We start from the raw sequence: 23059 nt of genomic DNA on the forward strand, positions 1-23059 counted from the left end.
ATCACTTAGCTCTTAAACTGACATGCTAAAAGGACAACGCTACAGGGTTTCTAGTTTGCCTGCAGAACAGATATTTAATAAATGATAATGTTGTCTGTTTTTACAAAATAAACAGATGCTCTGGCCAGCAATTCTAGCTTTCATTAGGAGAAATGCCCAGGACTGAATACACATCCAAACAAGCCTTTAGATTTGATATATTAAGGCAGTTGTTGGAAGAAGATGCAAAACATGTCCATGTATTGTCAAGCACTGCCAGCAACTGCTTTCCCGTGTCAATGATAAATTAAAATCTGCAAAAATCTATGTTTTTAGAAAGCAAAGTGTATACATACTGTATTTGCTGACTACCTTTTACACTTAAAAAAAACTGGCCAAAAAGCAGGGGTCAGCTGCTAGGATTCCTGTTGCCAATCCCGGTAAACGATGTATTCAAATGAATACAGAGCCTGCTCGGATTGGAGTAACAACCTCTGCCAATCCGAGCAGGCTACATACATTAGCCTGCTTGGATCGGCTTTGAGTCAGAGAGGCGTGGCCTGATGATGTTACAGCCTCTGCCAATCCAAGCAGGCTTTGTATTCATTAATAGAATACATTGCTCACCGTGATTGGCTCCAGCTCCAGCAAGAAGGAAGAACAATATGGCTCCAGCTCCAGCAAGAAGGAAGAAGAATATGGCTCCAGCTCCAGCAAGAATAAAGAAGAATATGGCTCCAGAAGGAAGAAATTTGAAGGCGCCGGAAGCCTCGGAAGGGGGGTCGTCTTATACAGTGAGTACAGGCACAAAATCTTAAAAAACTGTAAAATTAGGGGGTCGTCTTATACACCTGGTCACTTTATACACCGGCAAATAAGGTTTATATAGAAAGTGTATCCGTATACAGTATCTCACAAAAGTAAGTACACCCTCACATTTTTTAACAGAGTAAATTTGCTGTCCCCTCAAAATAACTCAACACACAGACATTAATGTCTAAACCACTGACAACAAAAGTGAGTACACCCCTGAGTGAAAATGTCAAAATTGGGCCCAAGAGTGTCATAATTTTGTGTGGCCACCATTATTTTCCAGCACTGTCTTAACCCCCATGGAGTTTACCAGAGCTTCACAGGTTGCCACTGGAGTCCTCTTCCACTCCTCCATGATGACATCACAGAGCTGGTGGATGTTAGAGATCTCCTCCACCTTCCATTTGAGGATGCCCCACAGATGCTCAATAGGGTTTAGGTCTGGAGACATGTTTTGCCAGTCCATCACAATTACCCTCAGCTTCTCTAGCAAGTCAGTGGTCGTCTTGGAGGTGTGTTTGTCTGCTTGTCTTCAGCAAACTGCGGGCTTTCTTGTGCATCATCTTTAGAAGAGGCTTCCTCCTGTGACGACAGCCATGCAGACCAATTTGATGCTGTGTTTGGCATATGGTCTGAGCACTGACAGGATGACCCCCCATCTCTTCAACCTCTGCAGTAGGGATGAGCTGCACACCCCCGAGATTGGTTTGCAGCTGAACATGCAAACAGGCAAAAAATTTGTGCGAACATCGTTAAAGTCTATGGGATGTGAACGTGAAAAATCAAAAGTGCTAATTTTAAAGGCGTATATGCAAGTTATTGCCGCAGAAAGTGTTTGGGGACCCGGGTCCTCCCCCAGGGGACATGTATCAATGTAGAAAAAGTTTTAAAAATGTATGTTTTTTTGGGAGCAGTGATTTTAATAATATTTAATAGAAATTAAATATTCCTTTAAATATCGTGCATGGGGGTCTCCTTAGTCTGCCTGTAAAGTAGTGCATCTTTCCCAAGTTTATAACAGTACCACAGCAAAATTACATTTCTAAAGGAAAAAATTGAGCAGCAGTTCTACCAAATCTTATAAAATTCTTAAAAATACCCTAATACTATATATTATAAAATACTGACAAAATGCTGAAATATATATATATATACAGTGTATATATATATATATATATATATATATATATATATATTTATTGTGACAGTTTTGGATCTGATGAAACAGCGGATGCTGAGAAACATTATCCTATTGGCTGGCCTGAGTCCCTACGTCACTTCCGGTCCTACGACGGTACGCTGCGTTCCACGCTGGAACGCACGCCGCTCTGAAGCAGCACCAGCGGTTCTTGGAGCTCCTGTGTTCCCCCATGGCTTCCTAACTCCTGGATTTCCATCTCCTTCGGTTCCACAGTATGAGACCAGCCAGATCGAACCCCTGCAGCTACAGATGACACACTGACACCAGACCAGCCTCTTGCCCTACCATGCCTGTGTTTTCACTCCTTTTGTGAGTAACCAATTTATTGTTTGAGACATTACTTTTAATTAAATCCATATTTACTGCACTTAGTTTGGCGCATTTCCTTCTTGTTCGTACATATCTTTCAGAGTTCGCTTCTGCTTCAGGATTGCTGCCGCTAGTGCTATTGGACTGTTATTGGACTATTATTGGATGATTATATTCACTTAATTAATTTTTATTATTGACATGGACCTTATGATATGCTAATGTTGCTGATTACTGATTGTGCTTGTTTAGTCATGCGCCATCCACTTATACATTTTTTACACAAAATGTAATAATTTCTCGGACTCGTTAGAACAGTGATTGTGGAACCCTTTTTATGAATAAATAAAAAAACTAGCCTAATTGTCCCTTCATTATTTATAAAAACCTTAAAGAGCATTAATGAAAAAACAATTTAACTCAAAGCCCACATTCATTATGCTTTCTGCAGCCCTTTTTAATGTTAAATACATGTTCTCTCATTCTGAGGTCCCTCTAATTAATATATTGAAGCCCACGTTGCCATTCAAATATATACAGTATACTACTCTTTCTGTCCCACAAGAAACAAAGGGCTAGATTCAAATAGAATTGCCTATCTTTAGGCGGGCGTAGCGTATCTCAGATACACTACGCCGCCGTAATTTAGTGAGGCAGGTACCGTATTCACAACGAACTTGCGTCCTAAGTTACGGCGGCATAGTGTAAATGGGCCGGCCTAAGCCCGTCTAATTCAAATTGTCCAGGCAGTGGGCGTGTTGTATTATAATGAGCCTTGACCCCACGTAATTGACGCTCCTAACGAACGGCGCATGCGCCGTCCGTGAACGTATCCCAGTGCGCATGCTCGAAATCACGTCGCAAATAGTCAATGCTTTCGACGTGAATGTAACTTACGCACAGCCCTATTCGCATACGACTTACGTAAACGACGTAAACGACGGAAAATTTTACGCTGTCCCGACGTCCATACTTAACATTGGCTACGCCTCATATAGCAGGGGTAACTTTACGCCGAAATAAGCCTTACGTAAACTACGTAAATCAATGCGCCAGTCGGACGTACGTTTCTGAATCGGCGTATCCAGCTCATTTGCATATTCTACGCGTAAATCTACGGAAAGGGGCCCCTAGCGTCCAGCGTAAATATGCACCCTAAGATACAACGGCGTAGGAGACTTACGCTGCTCGTATCTAGGCCAAATCTATGCGTAACTGATTCTATGAATCAGGCGCATTGATACGACCGCGCTCATTCGGGCATACAACGGCGTATCTGAAGATACGCCGTCGTATGTCCTTTATGAATCTAGCCCAAAGTCTCTTATTTTTACTATCTCTTTTGTGGTTGTTATTTGAAAACATTATCTTCTTCTTGTATTCTGTATTTCTGCTGGGGCATGATATAGTGAGTGGTTAGGGAAACAAAATGTGTCCTGTTTCCAATGAAAAGTGTAAATTATGAACTCAAGCAAGGAGGTATGGTAAAACTCTAGTCTCTGATGGTACACTTGCAGGTTCATCTCTCATGTTGCCTTCTACCCCTATGTAAAACTCCTATACTCCTTTGGATTTTTTTTTATTTCTCAGGAGATCATCTCTCTTTGTATGTCCCAGTGACAACAGAAAATTTATGGAAATCAAAAATATTACAGTTTTCACAAAAAATAGGATAAAAGGAAAACTTCCCAGTGGAAACACCTATTTAGGATTTGCCTCACTTGTTGTCTCCAGGACAGGAAGTCAATGTAAAACTTCTCTAAACACTTAAGCCCCGGACCTTTTTGCAGCTAAATGCCCAGGCCAGGTTTTGCGATTCGGCACTGCATCGCTTTAACAGACAATTGCGCGGTCGTGCGACGTAGCTCCCAAACAAAATTGGCGTCCTTTTTTCCCCACAAATAGAGCTTTATTTTGGTGGTATTTGATCACCTCTGCGGTTTTTATTTTTTGCGCTATAAACAAAAATAGAGCGACAATTTTGAAAAAAATGCAATATTTTTTACTTTTTGCTGTAATAAATATCCCCCAAAAACATATATAAATTTTATTTTCCTCAGTTTAGGCCGATACATATTCTTCTACCTATTTTTGGTAAAAAAAATCGCAATAAGTGTTTATTGATTGGTTTGCACAAAATGTATAGCGTTTACAAAATAGAGGATAGTTTTATTGCATTTTTATTAATTTTTTTTTACTACTATTGGCGGCGATCAGCAATTTTTTTCATGACTGCGACATTATGGCGGACACTTCGGACAATTTTGACACATTTTTGGGACCATTGTCATTTTCACAGCAAAAAAGGCATTTAAATTGCATTCTTTATTGTGAAAATGACAGTTGCAGTTTGGGAGTTAACCACAGGGGGCGCTGTAGGAGTTAGGGTTCACCTAGTGTGTGTTTACAACAGTAGGGGGGTGTGGCTGTAGGACTGACGTCATCGATCGAGTCTCCCTTATAAAAAGGATCACTCGATCGATACAGTGAAGCACGGGGAAGCCGTGTTTACATACGTCTCTCCCCATTCTTCAGCCTCGGGGAGCGATCGCGACGGAGCGGCTATAAACAAATAGCCGCGCCGTCGTCCCGGATCGGTCCCCGAGGGAATCCGCCCGCCGCACGCAGCGGGGGGGTCCCGCTCGGACCCCCCACCCGCTAGAAGGCGGGGACGTATATATACGCCCATCTGCCTGTCCGTGCCATTTTGCAGACGTATATAGTCGTGCGGCGGGCATTAAGGGGCTAAAGAATGCAAATAAAATAAAAATAACAGACAAGGGTTTTAGTATTAAATGCTTTAGAGCTTTGGATTAAATGTATTAAACGTGAGCTTTACTGTTATGGCTAATGGGTTTCATTTTTGTTGGTCCACTATCCACAACCGGTTTAAATATTGGGAAATGCCAGAATACTCTCAAAAATGTGTTCACTATTAAAATTTTTCAGATTTATATAAAATTTTAGGGATTATGCAATAACTCTTATGCCGCATACACACGGTCGTTTTTTGTCTTGTAAAAAAACGTCGTTTTTTTATCATGAAAAAAACGACGTTTTTCAAACTTCATTTTAAAAACCTACGTTGCCCACACACCATTGTTTTTTCAAAATGCTCTAGCAAAGCGCGGTTACGTACAACGCGTATGACAGGACTCTGTTCCATTCAAGCTCCCGTCTCATAACTTGCTTTTGAGCATGCGGGGGTTTAAAACGTCGTTTTAGCCCACACACGATCATTTTTTATGACACAAAAAACGACATTTTGAAAAACGACATAAAAAATTGAAGAGACAATTCTTTCACCGCTCCAGGTGAGCCTCGTAGATCATCAAGGGTTGTTGAACCACCAGGGTGCTGGCAATGCTAATTGTAGCACATGAACGAAAAAACTGTGGATAGCCGCACTCCAAGATAACTTAAAATTAAGTAGGTCTTTTTATTTTCAAATGCACATGCAGTCACCGCAAACAACAGGTACAGAAATGGCCGACGCGTTTCGCGCTGCAATTCAGCGCTTAGTCATGGCTAACACAGGTTCACACTAAAATAACATATATACCAAAACCACCATCATGTGAAAAAATATCCGCCAATGGCGGTGCTCGATCAATCAAATAATTAAACAATTAATTACATACACGTTCAATCTGAATCATATAGAGCAGGTGATGAGGCCTCCCTCAGAATTAACAAATTGAAATGAAAAGCTTGTATAAAACACATATATATATAGTAGCAAAACACCTATGTGTCCCCTCAAGGCTCCAAAAATATGAAGTCACAATTATGGCCTATGTGTGACTCCACATAAAGTGGGCCCATATATAAAAATCCTTCCAATGAAAATTATTAAATGCATGTTCTATGTATATTGAGAGGATGGTATTTTTGTGCATTAAAAAGGTGAACAACTAATATTCAAATATGGGCACTCCTGTGTAATACTGGTGTGAAATTCCCCATCAACGCAAGATGTAGGAATGAAAGTTTAAAGTGCTTCTATATTTTTATTTTTAGTTTTTTAAATATATTTTTTGATACAAAAACTCTAATTCCTATATTTTTTTTTATATTTTTGTTTTGTTTTTATATTGTGTTCCTAATATTAATACAAGGTGTGTACGAGTGTGACTCTAATGAAATGATTAATCCTCCTGGGAGAAACCTAGATGAATGTTCATATAATTTGATGTTCTGCAACTTCCATTTAGGAGCCGCACAATCAAAGAGATATACTTGTTCAAAGAGGAGAAAAAAAGAAAACTAAAAATATGAAAAGAAGGGAAGTGTAGAGTGGCCAGATAATAATAAAAAAACCTGCATATGTGAGCTTAGTGCTGACAAAGTGTCTAGTGGAGATCGTGATCTAGTGCGAAAATCTGTTGTCGTACACAGGGTTTGTGTGTGAACATTATGCCTGTAGCAATCCAGACACTGCATTATACACAGGGTTATAGACATCAAACATCATGTTAATACTTATCAGGTGAGTGTGAAATCGGCCCGGATAATGTGCTAAAAATGTTCTTCAAATTATTGATGTGAAAATCTGGAAGTTGCCAAAAAGACAGCTGCCGGGATGTAACGACCTCAACGGTGTCTAACCGATTTTGTGAAAGGAGGAAAGGCATAGTGTACAGATCCAAGGCCGAAAAATTGAAACATAATGATGATCTAATGCGAAAGTCAGTTGTCGGAAACCTGAACATGACTCTCCAAAAGGCCATAAAGTGTACAACTGATGAAATCGCTAACCCTGTGCGTATGAACCTGTGTTAGCCATGACTAAGCGCTGAATTGCAGCGTGAAACGCGTCGGCCATTTCTGTACCTGTTGTTTGCGGTGACTGCATGTGCATTTGAAAATAAAAAGACCTACTTAATTTTAAGTTATCTTGGAGTGCGGCTATCCAGAGTTTTTTCGTTCATGTTCCATAAAAAATTGAAGCATGTTCAAATTTTTTTTTGGTGTTTTTTTAGGAGCCAAAAAACGATGTGAAGCCCACACACGATCATTTTAAATGCTGTTTTTAAAAACGTTGTTTTATTTCATCACAAAAAACAACCGTGTGTACGCGGCATTAAACTCAAGATGTAGCGTGATGATTTTTGTCACTGCAGGACCTTAGCTTTAACTAAGAACCTTTCACATTTCTTTTAAATACCAACTACACTTATATTGTTACTGTATTTATTTGCTCTTCGATAACCTCCTGTCATCATCTTAGTATTAACAGCGCTAGTGATTTGCTTCTGGCAACATTCAGCTACTTTTCAATTAATTTATCAAAAACAGTTTTAGTTTTGTTTGACAGCCAGCCTTGTATAATGTTAATGGCAGCCAGGGTTACTACTCAAAGGGCTTGGGCCATTTATTATTAGCTGCACTGACTAGAAGCTTCCAACCAGGTTTATGATAAAAATACCTTTACAGAAATGTATGCTGTTTTGGGTGTCACATAGTGATGAGCCAAACTGCCCTGGGTTCGGTTTGAGCAGGGTTTGGTGAACTTCAAAGAAGCTCAGATGCTGAAACTGAACTCCAGTGAAATTAAAAATGCCCATTTTTTGGGGTAATATAATAGGGGATGTTAAAATATACATATATATATATAGTATGAGGGGTGGGCACTGCTTAAAGTGAAACATTAAAAAAACATCCAATTTATTTAAATAACATTCCGTGTTGCCCTAATCCCACCTGTGAGGAGGCAGCTTCATTGTAAAAACAAAACAAAGAAAACAAAGCACAAAAAACCCTCAAAGAGTCTGCTATGTGATTTGGGGACCTTTGGAGGAGTTTGTGTGCTACATTTTTTAATTTGCTGGCAATTTAAAATTTATAATTCGTTTTCTTTGTATATGTCAGTTGCGTAGAGTCCCCTCCGAAATACATACCAGGCCTTCTGAGTCTTTTATGGATTTGAAAAGGTGTAATTCATGCAAACAAACAAAAAAAAAAAAAAAATATTAGAGGTCTCCCAGGAAAACCATACCAGACACTTAGGGTCTTTTACTGATTTTGGGGCAAAATCCATCCAAAAGAATGTGTGTGTTCCCCCAAAAAATCAATACCAGACCCTTAATCTAAGCATGTGGCCTGGCTGGCTAGAAAATAGGGGTACGCCCCCTAGCTGGACCATACTAGGCCACATGGGGGCCACCCCCTAGCAAAGCAGCTTATCCCCAATATTGATGAGGACAAGGAACTCTTGCTCACAACCCTTGTCAGATGGTTGTGGAGTTCTGTGGGTGGGAGGCTTATCTGGAAACCCCCCCCCCCCCCCCCCCCCCTGTGTGAATGAGCACATGAGTCCCTCATTGTAAATCCATTCTCTACTACAATGCCTGCTACCTGCTGACTCACTGAAAAATAAAACCTGATGATGCAGTGCATGCAACCAATCCTGATGGGAACACCAGCCAAATGCTCCTGACCTGTCATCAGCTATATAAGGGAAAAGCCGAGCATAGTGGTGACATTATTGACCATATATTGCCAGTGATTATATTTGGGCAGCAAAGTCACTGCTATCCCCACACCTATGCTAAAAAGGAGCAGGGATTCTCCATGAAGTCAGTGGTTCCCAGGGGTGCGGAGGATGCAAGCACCTGTGAATTTCTTTGGAACCAGTGACAGTTGGAAGCTATCATATATAAAAGTAGAAATACTGCCTCTATATATGGTGCATGGCTCCTGCCAAACAGTGAGCTGAAAAAAGCTAAAGTTCAGGCATTCATCCGAACAGCGAAAGTTCGGTCTGAACATAGGTTCAAAGCAAACTGTTGGCTCATGCCTAGATTCAAACAGCATCATTGTATTGTCTTTAACGTCAATTATTTTTGTAAGGGCTAGTTTGCCAAAGTGGAGATCTGACCCCTTTCTGAAAAGGCACCACAGAGTGGAAGTGGAAAGTTTGTGCCCAGACTGTACAGATGGTTGTAAAAACTCAGGCACTTTCAAACTGCCCTTTTACATAATGCGCAGGATTAACCCCTTAGGTTTCACAGTGAGTATTACAAGCATGCTTTACTGCATATAGAGACTGATTTTACTGTTGTGGGTTTAGTAACACTTTAATGCAGCATCATTAAGTATATATTGATGTGATATCAACCCATTGTAGTCCCTTTACAGTGGTGCGAGAAGCTGACCAGTTCCTGTGCTGACAAAAAACATGCAAGGTTCATAATGTCCCCAGAAGGAAGAAAAGCTCCTGCATGCTGACAGATGCCACTAGAGAGAAAAAAGGGGGCTGCTGTGTAATGGAGAGTGTCAGAGAGGAGGAGCAATTTACAAAAAACCTTAGACATTTTGGAAAAAGGGACAATAAAGATAGAAGAAATCTGAGTGAGAATGAGAGGTGGTTGACGATGTGACTGATGGTACAGTAGATACAAAAGAGGGATGCTGATGAAAAGATTCATCCTTCTAAGAGTTTGAAAATGTAAAATTTGGTGAAATTGTTTCTCCAGCCCTCTTGGCATTAGTAACATATCACCATATGAACTTAGGGCTTGTAAGGGCTTGTTTAAAAAAGCATGGCCAAATGAAGATGAATGCTATATTTTTCGTATATTGTGTAGTCCCATTCATATCTACTGAATGGGTCTTGCAAAATGTCAAATTGTAATCCCATATTACATGACAAAATGTGTTACGCCAATGACAATTTACTTTGCTATGTGTTACAGTATAAGGGAGTTCTAATTCTATATTGTATTATTTCCACAGAAAGACGAGGCATTATTTGATTAAAAGATAACTGTTTGTTATTTATTGAGATGACTGTTTATTTGAGGTGAAATTACAGGTGAAATAAAAGGAATCAAAAGTGTGAGTTAAGTAGGGTAATACCATACATAGCTAAAGAAGATCCATCAAGGACTGAACCTAATTAATTTCCGAAAAAAGACACCACTTTAGGGACTGACAAAGCAATTACTAAATCTACCAAATAAAACAAAATAAAAGCGGGTCTGTCTACGTGCATTTCTAACCCTAGGTCTCAATAACAGTTCTTATATTTTTTTGATCCAGCTGTAGTGCCGACTCTTCTGGATATTATTATGATACAGCTTGCAGGAGCTGAAGTCTGAGCACCGACATCTCTCATTTATCCAGATTGAGTTTAGGGTTTGAGCGCAGTGAGCTTTTTTTTAGGAATAACCTGCATATATAAAGTAAGTAATCATTCTCTGTGTTAAATTGTTACATATTGTCAAAATGTAACAAAATATTCAAGATTTTTTAAGAAATTGCTCAACTGCAAAAATATGTAACACGATAAAGCTTAAACAACTTTGGATCTCATTAAATTTCAGTTTTTGACTGAGGGCCACAGGGAATAATTATGGGTCATAAAATTACAAGTTTGATATGTCTGATTTACTAGTAGGAGACAACACTGAACGTCAATGAAATGTCAGCCATTTTAACAGCCCATAAAATGTCTGTGGGCCAGTTGCTGGGCTGAAACGATCACTGAGCATAAGTGAATGGAGTGTGTGGTAACAAGTTTCTGTTATATACTTGCAAAGTATAAAAGAAAGAGTTAAAGCGTTTGTTAACCCTAAAAAGATAATCTTGTTCCTTTAAAGCATGTTATACAGCACAGTGCTTGTGCTGTGTCATTTGGCCCCCTGTAACACCTGTAATACCTGGTTGATCCTGCCTGGCTATACCCTCCCCCCTGTGTGCTGACTCCAATATATCAGGGCTGCTGAGCCCTGAGGCCGCAGTCATCTGTATGTGCCTCCATCATCCGCAGCCTGCTATCTGTCTCCTCTGTGCTCTCTCCCCCTCCCCTCTCTGCCTGTCAGCTTGTGACAGTGCCTGCCCCTCAACTCCCACTGTTCAAATAACTTTCACAACTTCATACCATCCCCTCTGTGTTCTAATCCTGTATGCCCCTCACACAGGGGCATACCGGATTAGAACACTGAGGGGTTGGTATAGATATGTGTAAGAGGCTTAACAACCACTTTAATAGCTGATAAAATAGGGGTAACTTGTATTTTAAACTTATGACTCAGATCCGTTTCTGAAAACTGCTTTTTAAGATTTGTAAATTAAAGTAACTTGCACCAAACTAAAGAAATATCTCTCTGCTGCAACTAGTGCATACGACTTTCCTTAGGGTACTTCTTATTTACTCAGTGGCAGGGCCTGGCAAGCTGAATAAATATCTACAGTGTCCAGGTTTGTTCACATCTCCTGATATTCAGCACTATGATAAAGTAATTTATCTAAAAATAAGACTAAAGCCCTGTACACATGATCGGTTTGTCCTTGAAAACAGACAAACCAATCGTATATGAGCCCCATCGGTCTTTTTTTCATCGGTGTAAAAAAATAGATTTTTTTTTACATTTTTCCTATGGATAAAAAAACGATAGAAAAAAACTGATCGTCTGTGTGGAAGTCCATCGGAGAAAAATCCATGCATGCGCAGAATCAAGTCGACGCATGCTTGGAAGCATTGAACTTAATTTTTCTCAGCACGTCGTAGTGTTTTACGTTACCGTGTTTTGTCACGGTCGGATTTTTGACTGATGGTGTGTAGGCAAGACTGATGAAAGTCAGCTTCATCAGTTATCCGACGAAAAAATCCATCGGATTAGATTCCATCAGTTATCCGATCGTGTGCACGCGGCTACAGAGGTGCTAAAATAATTGAGGGGGTCTTGTAGCAAATTGTAGGGTTTCCTTATTTCCATCCTTCAACCTGTGGAATATTTAAAGGCCCAGTAGAGATAACAATATACTGTGCACATCATAGATAATGAGAAAATTACTAGATACTACTAATATTACTATTACTAGCATAACAATATTTGTGCAATATCAGAGATGTACCTTCACAATCCATGTAACACTCACTTGTACTATTTAGTGCTAGCCTACAGCAACAAGCAAATTCTCTCAACCCTCATACCCAAGATTTGTCATACCAAGCATGAAAAGGATTTCAACAAAGATGTCGCTGACACTGGGTGGGCTACGCGAAGAAGAGTGTTCATCCCAAGCAGCAGCAAAGCAGACATTGTAGGGGACCGTCACAGCAACATAGAACGTGGCCAAGAGAATCAGCCAGTCCCAGCCAGCCTTAAAAGTGCCATAGTGCAGGAGAACGAAGCGTGACTTCTGGATTGCAGCAACTTTGTATTCTGGGATTGTGGGCTTGTCACCAAACACATTCTGCAAAATAATAAAGAAAAAAAGAGAATAAATGTGACAGGTAATCTTACTCTTGTAACTAGGGCAATAACAAGAAAAGCGGGCTAAAGCTGAACTTTAGACATACGGCTAAATACACAGGTGAATACATATACAGTCATTGTTTTACCTGCCAAATGATTTGTATTTCTCTCCATCTGGATTTACATAGACCTACCATGCAGCACGGTCAGCCAGATGACATCCCTTTCTCTGTTACAGTTATAGACTGTAGAAGGAAAACAGTGGTGTCTTTTTTCCACCCCCAGGCTGTTGGCTGGGCAGTCAAAAGCAGCAATGGACTAATCTTTGCTTAGGCCCATGCTAATGGTCTTTTGTTTTCTCCAAACACATTTTGAATTCTCTTACAAGATTATAGGAATGAAAACACCACTTGAAGCATTTCAAATGCAGGTCAGAAGAAAGTCAACCGCAGGTAAAAAATTTTGGTCAATGAATTCTAAATGATCCCAGAAGCATATCAAACTGATGTCATACGAATGCCATCAAAACCAGCCTGAAGCCTCGTACACACGACCGAGGAACTCGTCGGAAAAGACACATCGTTTTCCTCGACGAGTTCCTTGTTATGCTTGTCGAGGAACTCGACAAGCTTGCCTTGCGTACACACGGTCAAGACAAAATCTCCTCAGTCTCAAACGTGGTGACGTACAACACATACAATGGCAGGGGAAGTTTGATTCCACTGGCACAACCCTTGGGGCTGGTTTTGCTAATCTCATGTTACTGCGTGTTAAGTAAAAGTTTGTTAAGAGACGATTTGCACTTTTCAGTCTGTTACAGCGTGAAAAATGTGTTATCTCCATTACAAATGCCACTTTTACCTAAGGTGCGCTCCCGTCTCATACCTTATTCTGAGCATGCGTGGGTTTCTTAGCATACACACGATCGTGTTTCTCGTCGAAAACCAGCCCGACTAGGAAAACGAAGAGGAAATTGAGACTCCCATCAAGGAAAAAGAGAACTTGCTCTCTTTTTTCCTCGTCGAGTTCCTCGACAGTTTCCAGTTTCTGTCGAGGAAAACGGTCGTGTGTACGAGGCCTGAAGCATGGACCAAGAATCTTTTGTTCAAGGTTGGGGTTGACAAGAATACATTTATTTCAACCTCTTTCCCATCTTTCACGTATTATATTGACTATGTTGCAATTGAGAAAATTGATTTTAAGATCTATCAACATTATTTTTTTTGGAAAACAACTGAACGCTGGAGAGATCATACAGGCACAAATGATTGCAACTCTGTTTTCATTAATACATCTGATTTTGACTTATTCTGCTCTCTTCCTATCAGCAGGTTCCTTGTCAGCACATTTGCATGCATGACATATGACTTGATCCCAGTCCTGCCCCTCCCTCTCCCCATCGAAGTGCTGTTGTATAGCAGATTGCAAAAGGCTGATATCAAGTCAAATTTAGATGTGTTCATGAAAACAGGGTTGCAATTATTTGTGCTTTTATGATCTCTCCAGCATTCAGTTGTTTTCCAAAAAATGAATGTTCATAGATCTTAAAATCCATTTTCTCAATTGCAACATAGTCAATATAATACATGAAAGATGGGAAAGAGGTTGAAATAAATGTATTCTTGTCAACCCCAACCTTGAAGAAAAGATTCTTGATCCATGACTAGCCACCTAATAAATGAAACCACTATTTTTCTAGGATTTAAGTAGTGTTTTTTTTTTACAGGGGTTTTGGCATGATTCTCACAATTGAGTCACATTAGAATTTTTTTTTTTTATCTTATTGCTGGAAGATCATCATTTATTTTCCAACACTATGATCCCCAAACTCCGATTGTCTCACTGCTTATTTCAGGGGTCTGCCCAGAGCTTGAGACCAAATTGTAAACAACCTGAAATATAGCTTCCTCTGGCAATGTGTCCATAAAGAGGAACTAAAGTCTAAAATGCATGTATGTATATAATTATTTTATTTATTTAGTCTACGCACAGAGAAAAACCTTCCTTTCTGTTTAAAAGAAAAGCATGTCAATTGAAGTCTCTTATGGCTGTAGCAGCTTTAAATTGCACATGCACCTGGAATATCAACTTCTCTGCACCAAATTACGCTGAGATGGGCATTTTGCAATATTTTGCAATATTAGTTTCTACAAGTTTAAGTTTTGAAGTGGTTTTAAAACCCCCCTCCCCCTCAAAAAAATAAGAAAATAATTGTATATATATATATATATATATATATATATATATATATATATATATATATATACACCCACACACACACATTATCTGGCTCTTCCAGGTAGGGCGAGCACAGTTTGCTCAGTACGCAGGCAGAACGGCGATCTACCTATGTAAACAAGGCAGATCGCTGTTTTGACAGGAGGGAAGGCATGGATTCTGTGTTCCTGGATCCATGCCTTCCCCTAGCAAAAACACCTTCCCACAGTTTAGAGAAACACTGGCTAGGCACACATTTAACCCTTTGATTGCCCCTGATATTAACCCTTTTCCCAGCCAGTGTCATTAGTACAGTGACAGTGCAAATTTATTTTAACACTGATCATTGTAATAATATCACCAGTTCCCAAAAAGTGTTAAAGTTGTCCGCCGCAATATCGCATTCCCGCTAGAAGTCACTGATCGTCACCATTGCTAGTAAAAAAGAAATAAATAAAAATATCCCATAGTTTGTAGATGCTGTAACTTTTGCACAAACCAATCAATATACGCTTATTGGGATTTTTTTTACCAAAATATGTAGCAGAATACATATTGGCTAAAATTGATGAAGAAATTAGATTTTTTTAAATTATTTTATTGGGTAGGTTTTATAGCAGAAAGTAAAAAACATTGTTTTTTTCTTCAAAATGTACACTCTTTCTTTGTTTATAGCGCAAAAAATACAAAACGCAGAGGTGATCAAATACCACCAAAATAAATCTCTATTTGTGGGGGGGAAAAGGGACATAATTTTTGCACACCCGAGGAATTGTCAGTTAAAGTAACACAGTGCCATATCGCAAACATGGCCTGGTCACGAGGGGAGGTAAATCTTCTGGAGGTCAAGTGCTTAATGAATAATCTTGTTTAAAAACAGACATGCAAATTCTCATTTGAGGAAAGTTATGCATTATCCACAGTACTGACACATACAGTATATGTATACAGTTTAACACAGCAATAATATTTTTATAGCAGCTGTTTAGAGATTTACTTCCCTCTCCCTTTCTTCTCTTTTTCTTGCTTTCATAATAATTCAATGACAACATGGTACAGTTGTCTAAGGAAGCACAAAGATGACATTGTCATGGTCACAATGTGAAAGGTTAAAGCATACCTTAGAAGTGGCTGCATTTAACAAACTAACCTTGAAAATGTGCTGGATAAAAACACAACGGCTTATGCGACCTAGAAAAAAATAGTCCATATTGTCTGGAGTGATGTAACAAATAATACAACTCAGACACATGCTAAGAAACCTTCAGTTTTCTCTGACTTAATAGTTCTAAATATATGCCAAGTGGCAGTGAATGTGACTACTACCAAACATTTACTTGTGGCGGTGAATCAATCACTGTCATTTAGAACAGTTGCAGTGAAAGTTTGTTCAGTGCCAGGCAGTGTTCATTTTGACATCAAATTTCCATTTCGTTTTAGTCATAGTCTTTTGACTAAAATGCCATTTTAGTTTTAGTCATATTTTAGTCATCTGAATTGTTTTAATTTTACTTGTATTTTAGTCTAGTAAAATTGAATAGAATTAGTTAAATTGTAATGCATTATTTAAGCATTTCTCTAGAATTGACAAACTCATTATATACTCCTGGACTTAAGTATGGTATTAAGGTTTGAACATGCATTACAGACATAGATTTAGGTGTTGTGATATATAAAGTCTTTATAAAAAAATAAATAATAATTTTTCAACAAACAAAAGTGCAACTTTAAAATAAAAAATAGAACCCAAAAAACGTTAAACTCTTGGCTGTAATGACATTGCACATACAGTTGTGCTCATAAGTTTACATAAACTGGCAGAATTTATGATTTCTTGGTCATTTTTCAGAGAATGTGAATAACACAAAAACTTTTCTTTCACTCGTGTTTAGTGTTTGGCTGAAGCCATTTATTATCAATCAACTGTGTTTATTCTTTTTAAATGATAATGACAACAGAAACTAGCCAAATGACCCTGATCAAAAGTTTACATACCCCAGTTCTTAATACTGTGTATTGCCCCCTTTGACATCAATGACAGATTGAAGTATTTTGTGGTATTTGTGGATGAGGCTCTTTATCTTCTCAGATGGTAAAACTGCCCATTCCTCTTGGCAAAAGGCCTCAATTTTCTGCAAATTCTTGGGCTGTCTTGCATGAACTGCACATTTGAGATCTCCCCAGAGTTTCTCAATAATATTGAGGTCAGGAGACTGAGGTGGCCACTCCAGAACCTTCATTTTATTCTGCTGTAGCCAACGGGTCGATTTGGTCTTGTGTTTTGGATCATTGTCATGTTGGAATGTCGTCCCATGTGCAGCTTCCTGGCTGATGAATGCAAATGTCCCTCCAGTATTTTTTTTTATAACATACTGCATTCATCTTGTCATCAATTTTGACCAAATTTCCTGTGCCTTTGTAGCTGACACACCCCCAAAACATAAGCGATTCACCTCTGTATTTCACAGTAGAAATAGTGTACTTTTCATCATAGGCCTTGTTGACTCCTCTCCAAATGTAGTGTTTATGGTTGTGGCCAAAAAGCAAAATTTTGGTCTCATCACTCCAAATGACTTTGTGCCAGAAGGTTTGAGGCTGGTCTCTGCGCTGTTTGGCATATTGTAAGTGGGGTACTTTGTGGCATTTGCTTAGTAATGGCTTTCTTCTGGCGACTCGACCATGCAGTCCATCTTTCTTCAAGTGCCTCCTTATTGTTCATCTTGAAACAGCCACATGTTTTCAGAGAGTCCTGTATTTCACCTGAAGTTATTTGTGGGTTTTTCTTTGCATCTCAAAAATTTTCCTGGCTGAAAGTTTAGTTGGTCTATCTGACCGTGGTTTGGTTTCAACAGAACTCCTAATTTTCCACTTCTTGATTAGAGTTTGAACACTGCTGATTGGCATTCTCAATTCCCTGGATATCTTTTCATATCCCTTTCCTGTTTTATACAGTTCAACTACCTTTTTCGCAGATCCTTTGACAATTCTTTTGGTTTCCCCCATGACTCAGAATCCAGAAAGTCAGTGCAGCACTGGATGAAAGATGCAAGGGTCTGTCAGGAGTCCAGAAACTCATTGACCATTTATACATACACACTAATTACAAGCAAACAGATCACAGGTGAGGATGGTTACCTTTAATAGCCATTCAAACCCCTTTGTGTCAACGTGTGTGCATGTTATCATGCCAAAATCACCAGGGTATTTCTGTTGTGATTAAGATTTAAAAAGAGTAAACACAGTTGATTGATTATAAATGGCTTCAGCCAAACACTAACCATGAGTGAAAGAAACGTTTTTGTGTTTTTCATATTCTGTGAAAAATGGCCAAGAAATCATAAATTCTGCCGGGGTATGTAAACTTATGAGCACAACTGTATTACCTGAATATATTACCAACATTAAATATTAAGAAAAAAAAAGAAACTCTTTATTCATTTTTTTTTTCTTTCTTTCAGCAGCTTAGTAGATGCCCCCATTACTGTTTAAACTTTAATGTGCTATTATTATAGGCTGGAGATGTAATTATGTTGCCGATTTATAAAAAGGCCAGCAAAGGGCGTGTACTGTGTGAAAGGATTGATGGGAGCCAGTGTCTTTCAGCCAATACAGTCAGCGGCTGGGGCTTTAACAGACAGGTGGAGCGCCGAGGAAAGCAGAAATTCCGGTAAGTGAAAACGTTCCTCTCTCACATTTTTGTTCGTTGACAAAAACTGGAATTGATTTTCGTCATAGTTTTCATCAATTGACTTAATTTGAATTCTGCTGATGGACTCAAAGGCAGCATATGTATGGGTTAACCCCGCCTCCTCTTCAATCCTATAGGACCCCTACTCCCATAAATATTTGCTCATAGCCAGAGGCGGCATTCCTTTTTTTGTCCTCCTCCTAACGACCAAAATGGTTGAAGTCGTACCTTGGATAAAGGTCCACAATCGAGGCCTGTGAGTCTTTTCAGGACACGCATGGTCCTTCAGAAGTCCTTCTCATCTCAGAATTGTTTCCATGGATTTGCCTCACTCTGAGGAAAAGAGGCATATACTCTTATATTATGTAAAGTCACTGGTGTTGCAAAATGCTGCTGTGTCAGTCCCAGAATGCAAGAGATTTCAAGGCATGTACTTTACCTTCTTTATGGACATGAAGAAGAATGGCTTGCAGAGGCCAATTATACAGTAGACCTCACGCACCTAACACAATTTTCATCAAAAAGGAAAAGTTTAAGATGGAGACGTCCCTGATACATAGGGGGTCCAGCCAGGTGACTGTCTCGTTTCCAATGACCTAAAGATGCTTACATTCATGTGCCCATAGTAGAAGACTTCCGCAAGTTCCTTTGTAGGTCAAGGCCATTTCCAGCTCACTTGTCTACAATTCGGGCTTTCAACATAGCCCTGCATGTTTTTTCAAAGCCTTATTGGTTGTTATAGTTATATCAAAACAAGAGGCATATGCCTGCATAGTTACTTGGGGATGGCCTTCTCCTACTGTCCCAATACAGAGGATAGCTGCAGGAGCCTAGAGCTCAGGTCTTTTCAATGCTCCTCAAATTCGGCTGGCTGATAAATCTGGAAAAAAGTCAAGTTTGATATAAGCAAGAGGACCATTGCTTTGCCTCTGGATCTCGATAATCTTGAACAGAAAACACTTGGCCCTGTCTTCTTTCCACCTGCATGCCTCTCAGTGTCTGAAATTAAAGGGCACTATGGTGTCTACAGATCCGATGGTAAAGTCGATGCTCTGGAAGGGGTTTCTCCAGCAGTGGAAGCCAGGAAGCAGAATTTAGGTCATCTACATAACTTTAGTCATGAGAGAGTTCCCTGGTTGCTGCAATGAAGAGACTAGCTTATTTGCCATTCCATTGCCCCCCATTTCCTGGTTCACAATCAGGTCTGATGCCAGCAATATGGGATGGGGGCTTACTGCCTGTCGGGGATAGCTCAAGGCAGGTGAGGCTGTCACTTTCACAAGTAGGGATGGGCCGAACACCCCTCCGGGTTCAATTCGCACCAGAACACCATGAATAGGCAAAACGTTTCTAGCGAACATGCAAACCCTAATAAAGTCTATAGGACACAAACATGAAAAATAAAAAGTCCTAATTTTAAAGGCTTATATGCAAGTTATTGCCATAAATAAAGTGTATGGGGACCTGGGTACTGCCCTAGGGGACATGTATCAATACAATTTTTTTTTTAAAACAATAGTTTTTTCAGGAATAGGGATTTTAATGATGCTTAAAGTGGAACAAAAAAAATGAAATATTCCTTTAAATATCATGCCTGGGGGTCCACTTAGTCTGCCTGTAAAGTGGCGCATATGTGAGATGTGTAGAACATGCAGCAGCAATAATGACATTTCTAAAGGAACACATTTAATGTAAACTCTATCACGGCTGTAACGTATTGCCCAGCACCTGGCAATAATTATTAAAAAATCAAGGAAAAAAATGGCGTGTGGTCCCACCTCAAAATCATATGGACGCTCACAGGAAGTTTGCCAGCCTCGGAGCACCCCATATATTTGTTTGTTCTACGAACAAACGAACACCCGATGTTTGAGTCGAACTTACATTCGACTCAAACATTGGGACCATCCATATAAACAAGACTGTGTTGAACATTCTGAAACTATGGGCAGCCTTCTGAACCTTACAGGCCTTTTGCCATATAATGAAGGGAGCATCAGTGCTCTTAGGCTAGTCAACACTACAACGGTCTCCTACATAGAGAGGGGGGGACTCACAGCCTGTTCTCTATTGCAGGAAGTTGAGCCAATTATGTCTTGGGCTCAGAAGAATCTAACCGACATCTAAGCGGCTTATGTCCCCGGAGTCCATAAATTTCTAATGGACTTTTCAGAGTCCAATTGGACAACTACGAATGATCTCTCCATGTGGAGGTTTTCAGGCTGATTATGTCTATGGGGGTCATCCAGAAGTCGATATGTTCGCCTCCCTGTGCTACAACAAGTTTGAGAAGTATTATACGTGGGGCCGGTATCTCCAGACCTTCGGGAGAGATGCCCTGATGGATCATTTGAAATGCAGCAGGACCTGTGCGTTTCCTCCAGTCCCAGTCATCCTCGGGTTTGTATGAAGACTCAGAACAGAAGTTGTGGAGGTAGTGGCAGTAATGCCTTATTGGTCAAATTGGCAATGGTTCCCCTTGCTAGCACAGCTCAGCTACTGGAACCCAGTGCCCCTTCCCCTCAGGCCAGACCTTCTGTCACAGGGTACCATTCTACGTCCATGTCCAGCACAGTTGCGTCTGATGGTCGGGTTCTTGAGATTGGAGGTCCTCGGCTACTCCTGCAGAGTCATCTCCGCTCTAATAAATACTAGGAGCGTGAATGCAAAGTTTATGGGAGAATGTGGTCAAAGTTTATATATTACATGTCTGCTGCTGACGGATAAAGTAATGATCCAGAAGTTTAAAATATTCTGGGTATTCTCCAGTCGGATTTAGATCTTGCGTATCAGTCAGCTCCCTCAGAGTACAAGTGTCAGCTTTTTTGGCCTTCACAGGGTCTAGGCATTTTTTTTCCTGTCTGACAATTCTTCAAGGGAGCAACCAGGCTCAGACCTTGGAGTAAGCGGAGGTTTCCCAAACAGAACCTCCCTCTTGTTCTCGACCCACTCTCGGAATTGGAGTGGAGTGTTCTAGGTCTGTCTCCATTAAAGACCTCTTTGTCAAGTTCGCCTTTCTCATGGTTATCACGTCAGCATAAAAAGCCTCAGAAATTGAAGCATCGGTCATGGAAAATCTTTCTTATGGCTCTTTCCAGATTGAGTGGTGTTGTTACTTATGCTTGACTCAAATCCCAAGGGTACATCCATCTATCATGGGAACCAAGACATTTTTCTGCCAACCTTTAGAGTACTAACTTGCGTGCTTTAGACATGGAAATGGGAATCCTGAGTTTGACTCTCAGAAGTGTCTTTTCTTTGGTTCTAGGAACTTTTTAGAAGTATCAAGCTACAGCTTCCTTTAGGCTTTCAGAACACCTGTTCATTCTTTTTGGTGAAAAGAACAAAGGGAGCCTTGCCTCATCTAGGACGATTGTGGCATGGATTGTCCAGGCCATCTGACAGGCTCACAGAGCTGAGGGCTTGGCTCCTTAAGAGGTTTTGATTGCTTACTTGACCAGGAGTGTATCTACATCTTGGGCGGCTTCACAGCATCAGGTTCCCAATGTAATATGTAGGGTGGCCTTGTGGTCCTCGATCAATACATTTATGGATCATTATTGTGTAGAGCCATAGAGGTAGAGGTCCTGCCTGTTGACGGTACAAATTAAAGCCTGTGGTACAGCATTGCCCGCCCATAGGGTGTAGGACTAGTTATTTTCCATATGTATGCTGCCATGGAGTTCCTATCAAATACTTACTGTAATTTTCCTTTCCTGATGAACTCTATGGCAGCAGGAGTTCCCTCCCAGTGTCATGGGTAGGCTAGTTGCAGAACGTGGCCTCTGGCTCTGAGCAAAAATTTATGGGAGTGGGACAGATAGGATTGGAGAGGAGGCGGGATTAACCCATACGTATGCTGCCATGGAGCCCATTAGGAAAGGAAAATTACAGTAAGTAGTTAATAGGAAATTTTTCATTTTATTTTTGTTTAGTTTTTGTCACTGAAAACATACATCTGCATTACACAGACCTTTTTTTTTACTTTCATGCATAGGCTGGATGAAGGTGAAAAACCTTGAGCCTTTAGAACCACTTTAATGTCTATGACAAGGATGAAAGTTAAATCTTGTAAACTTCAAGTGGTATTAAACCCAAAAACAAAGAGTTGTTACATTTTAGCTCAACAATTTTTTTCTTTTCACTTTGTGGTTCTGCCAATAAATCTGTTATTTCTCAACTTACTTTAACAGACCAAGCTGTCCAGACACTGTAGCAGTTATAGGGCTTGCACAAACCATAAAACAATACCAGGAGTGCTTACAACTATCAACGTTTAATAGCTGTACCTCTATACCAGTGTTTCCAAAACTATGGGTGAGGACCCAAATGGGGCAATGGACTTACTTGTGATGGGTCACCAAATGACTGTGTACTAAACAAAGCCTGGTACTAATTTGACCCTAGATGTAGCCTATAAACAATGCGATTAACATATCAAAGAAAGCTTTCTAGGAAACATAATAAATCCCACCCACAACACCATCAACCGTGAAACAATTAACTTATATGAAATAGAAATGGTGAAGAATTCTTGCAATGTGCTTTAGGCCATTGGTCCCATGAGTGACGTGATTTTGATAATAATTTTCTTCTTGAGTCTCAGTATAGTAATAATTAAAATTTTTGGGTTAAAAAGGTTAGGAA

At 39.9% G+C, this 23059-nt stretch overlaps 1 protein-coding gene across 1 annotated transcript in view; it reads right to left on the bottom strand.

The window, feature by feature from the left end:
• LOC120943836 (potassium voltage-gated channel subfamily H member 8-like) overlaps nt 1-23059 on the bottom strand; it is a 660728-nt gene that overhangs the window by 128202 nt on the left and 509467 nt on the right. The window contains exon 5 of the mRNA XM_040357401.1: nt 12259-12505. Within this exon, the coding sequence (XP_040213335.1) occupies nt 12259-12505 (247 nt within the window). The remainder of the gene's footprint in view (nt 1-12258; nt 12506-23059) is intronic.

This window comes from Rana temporaria, chromosome 6, assembly GCF_905171775.1.
Source record: "Rana temporaria chromosome 6, aRanTem1.1, whole genome shotgun sequence".
In the NCBI taxonomy this organism is placed as follows: Eukaryota; Metazoa; Chordata; class Amphibia; order Anura; family Ranidae; genus Rana; species Rana temporaria.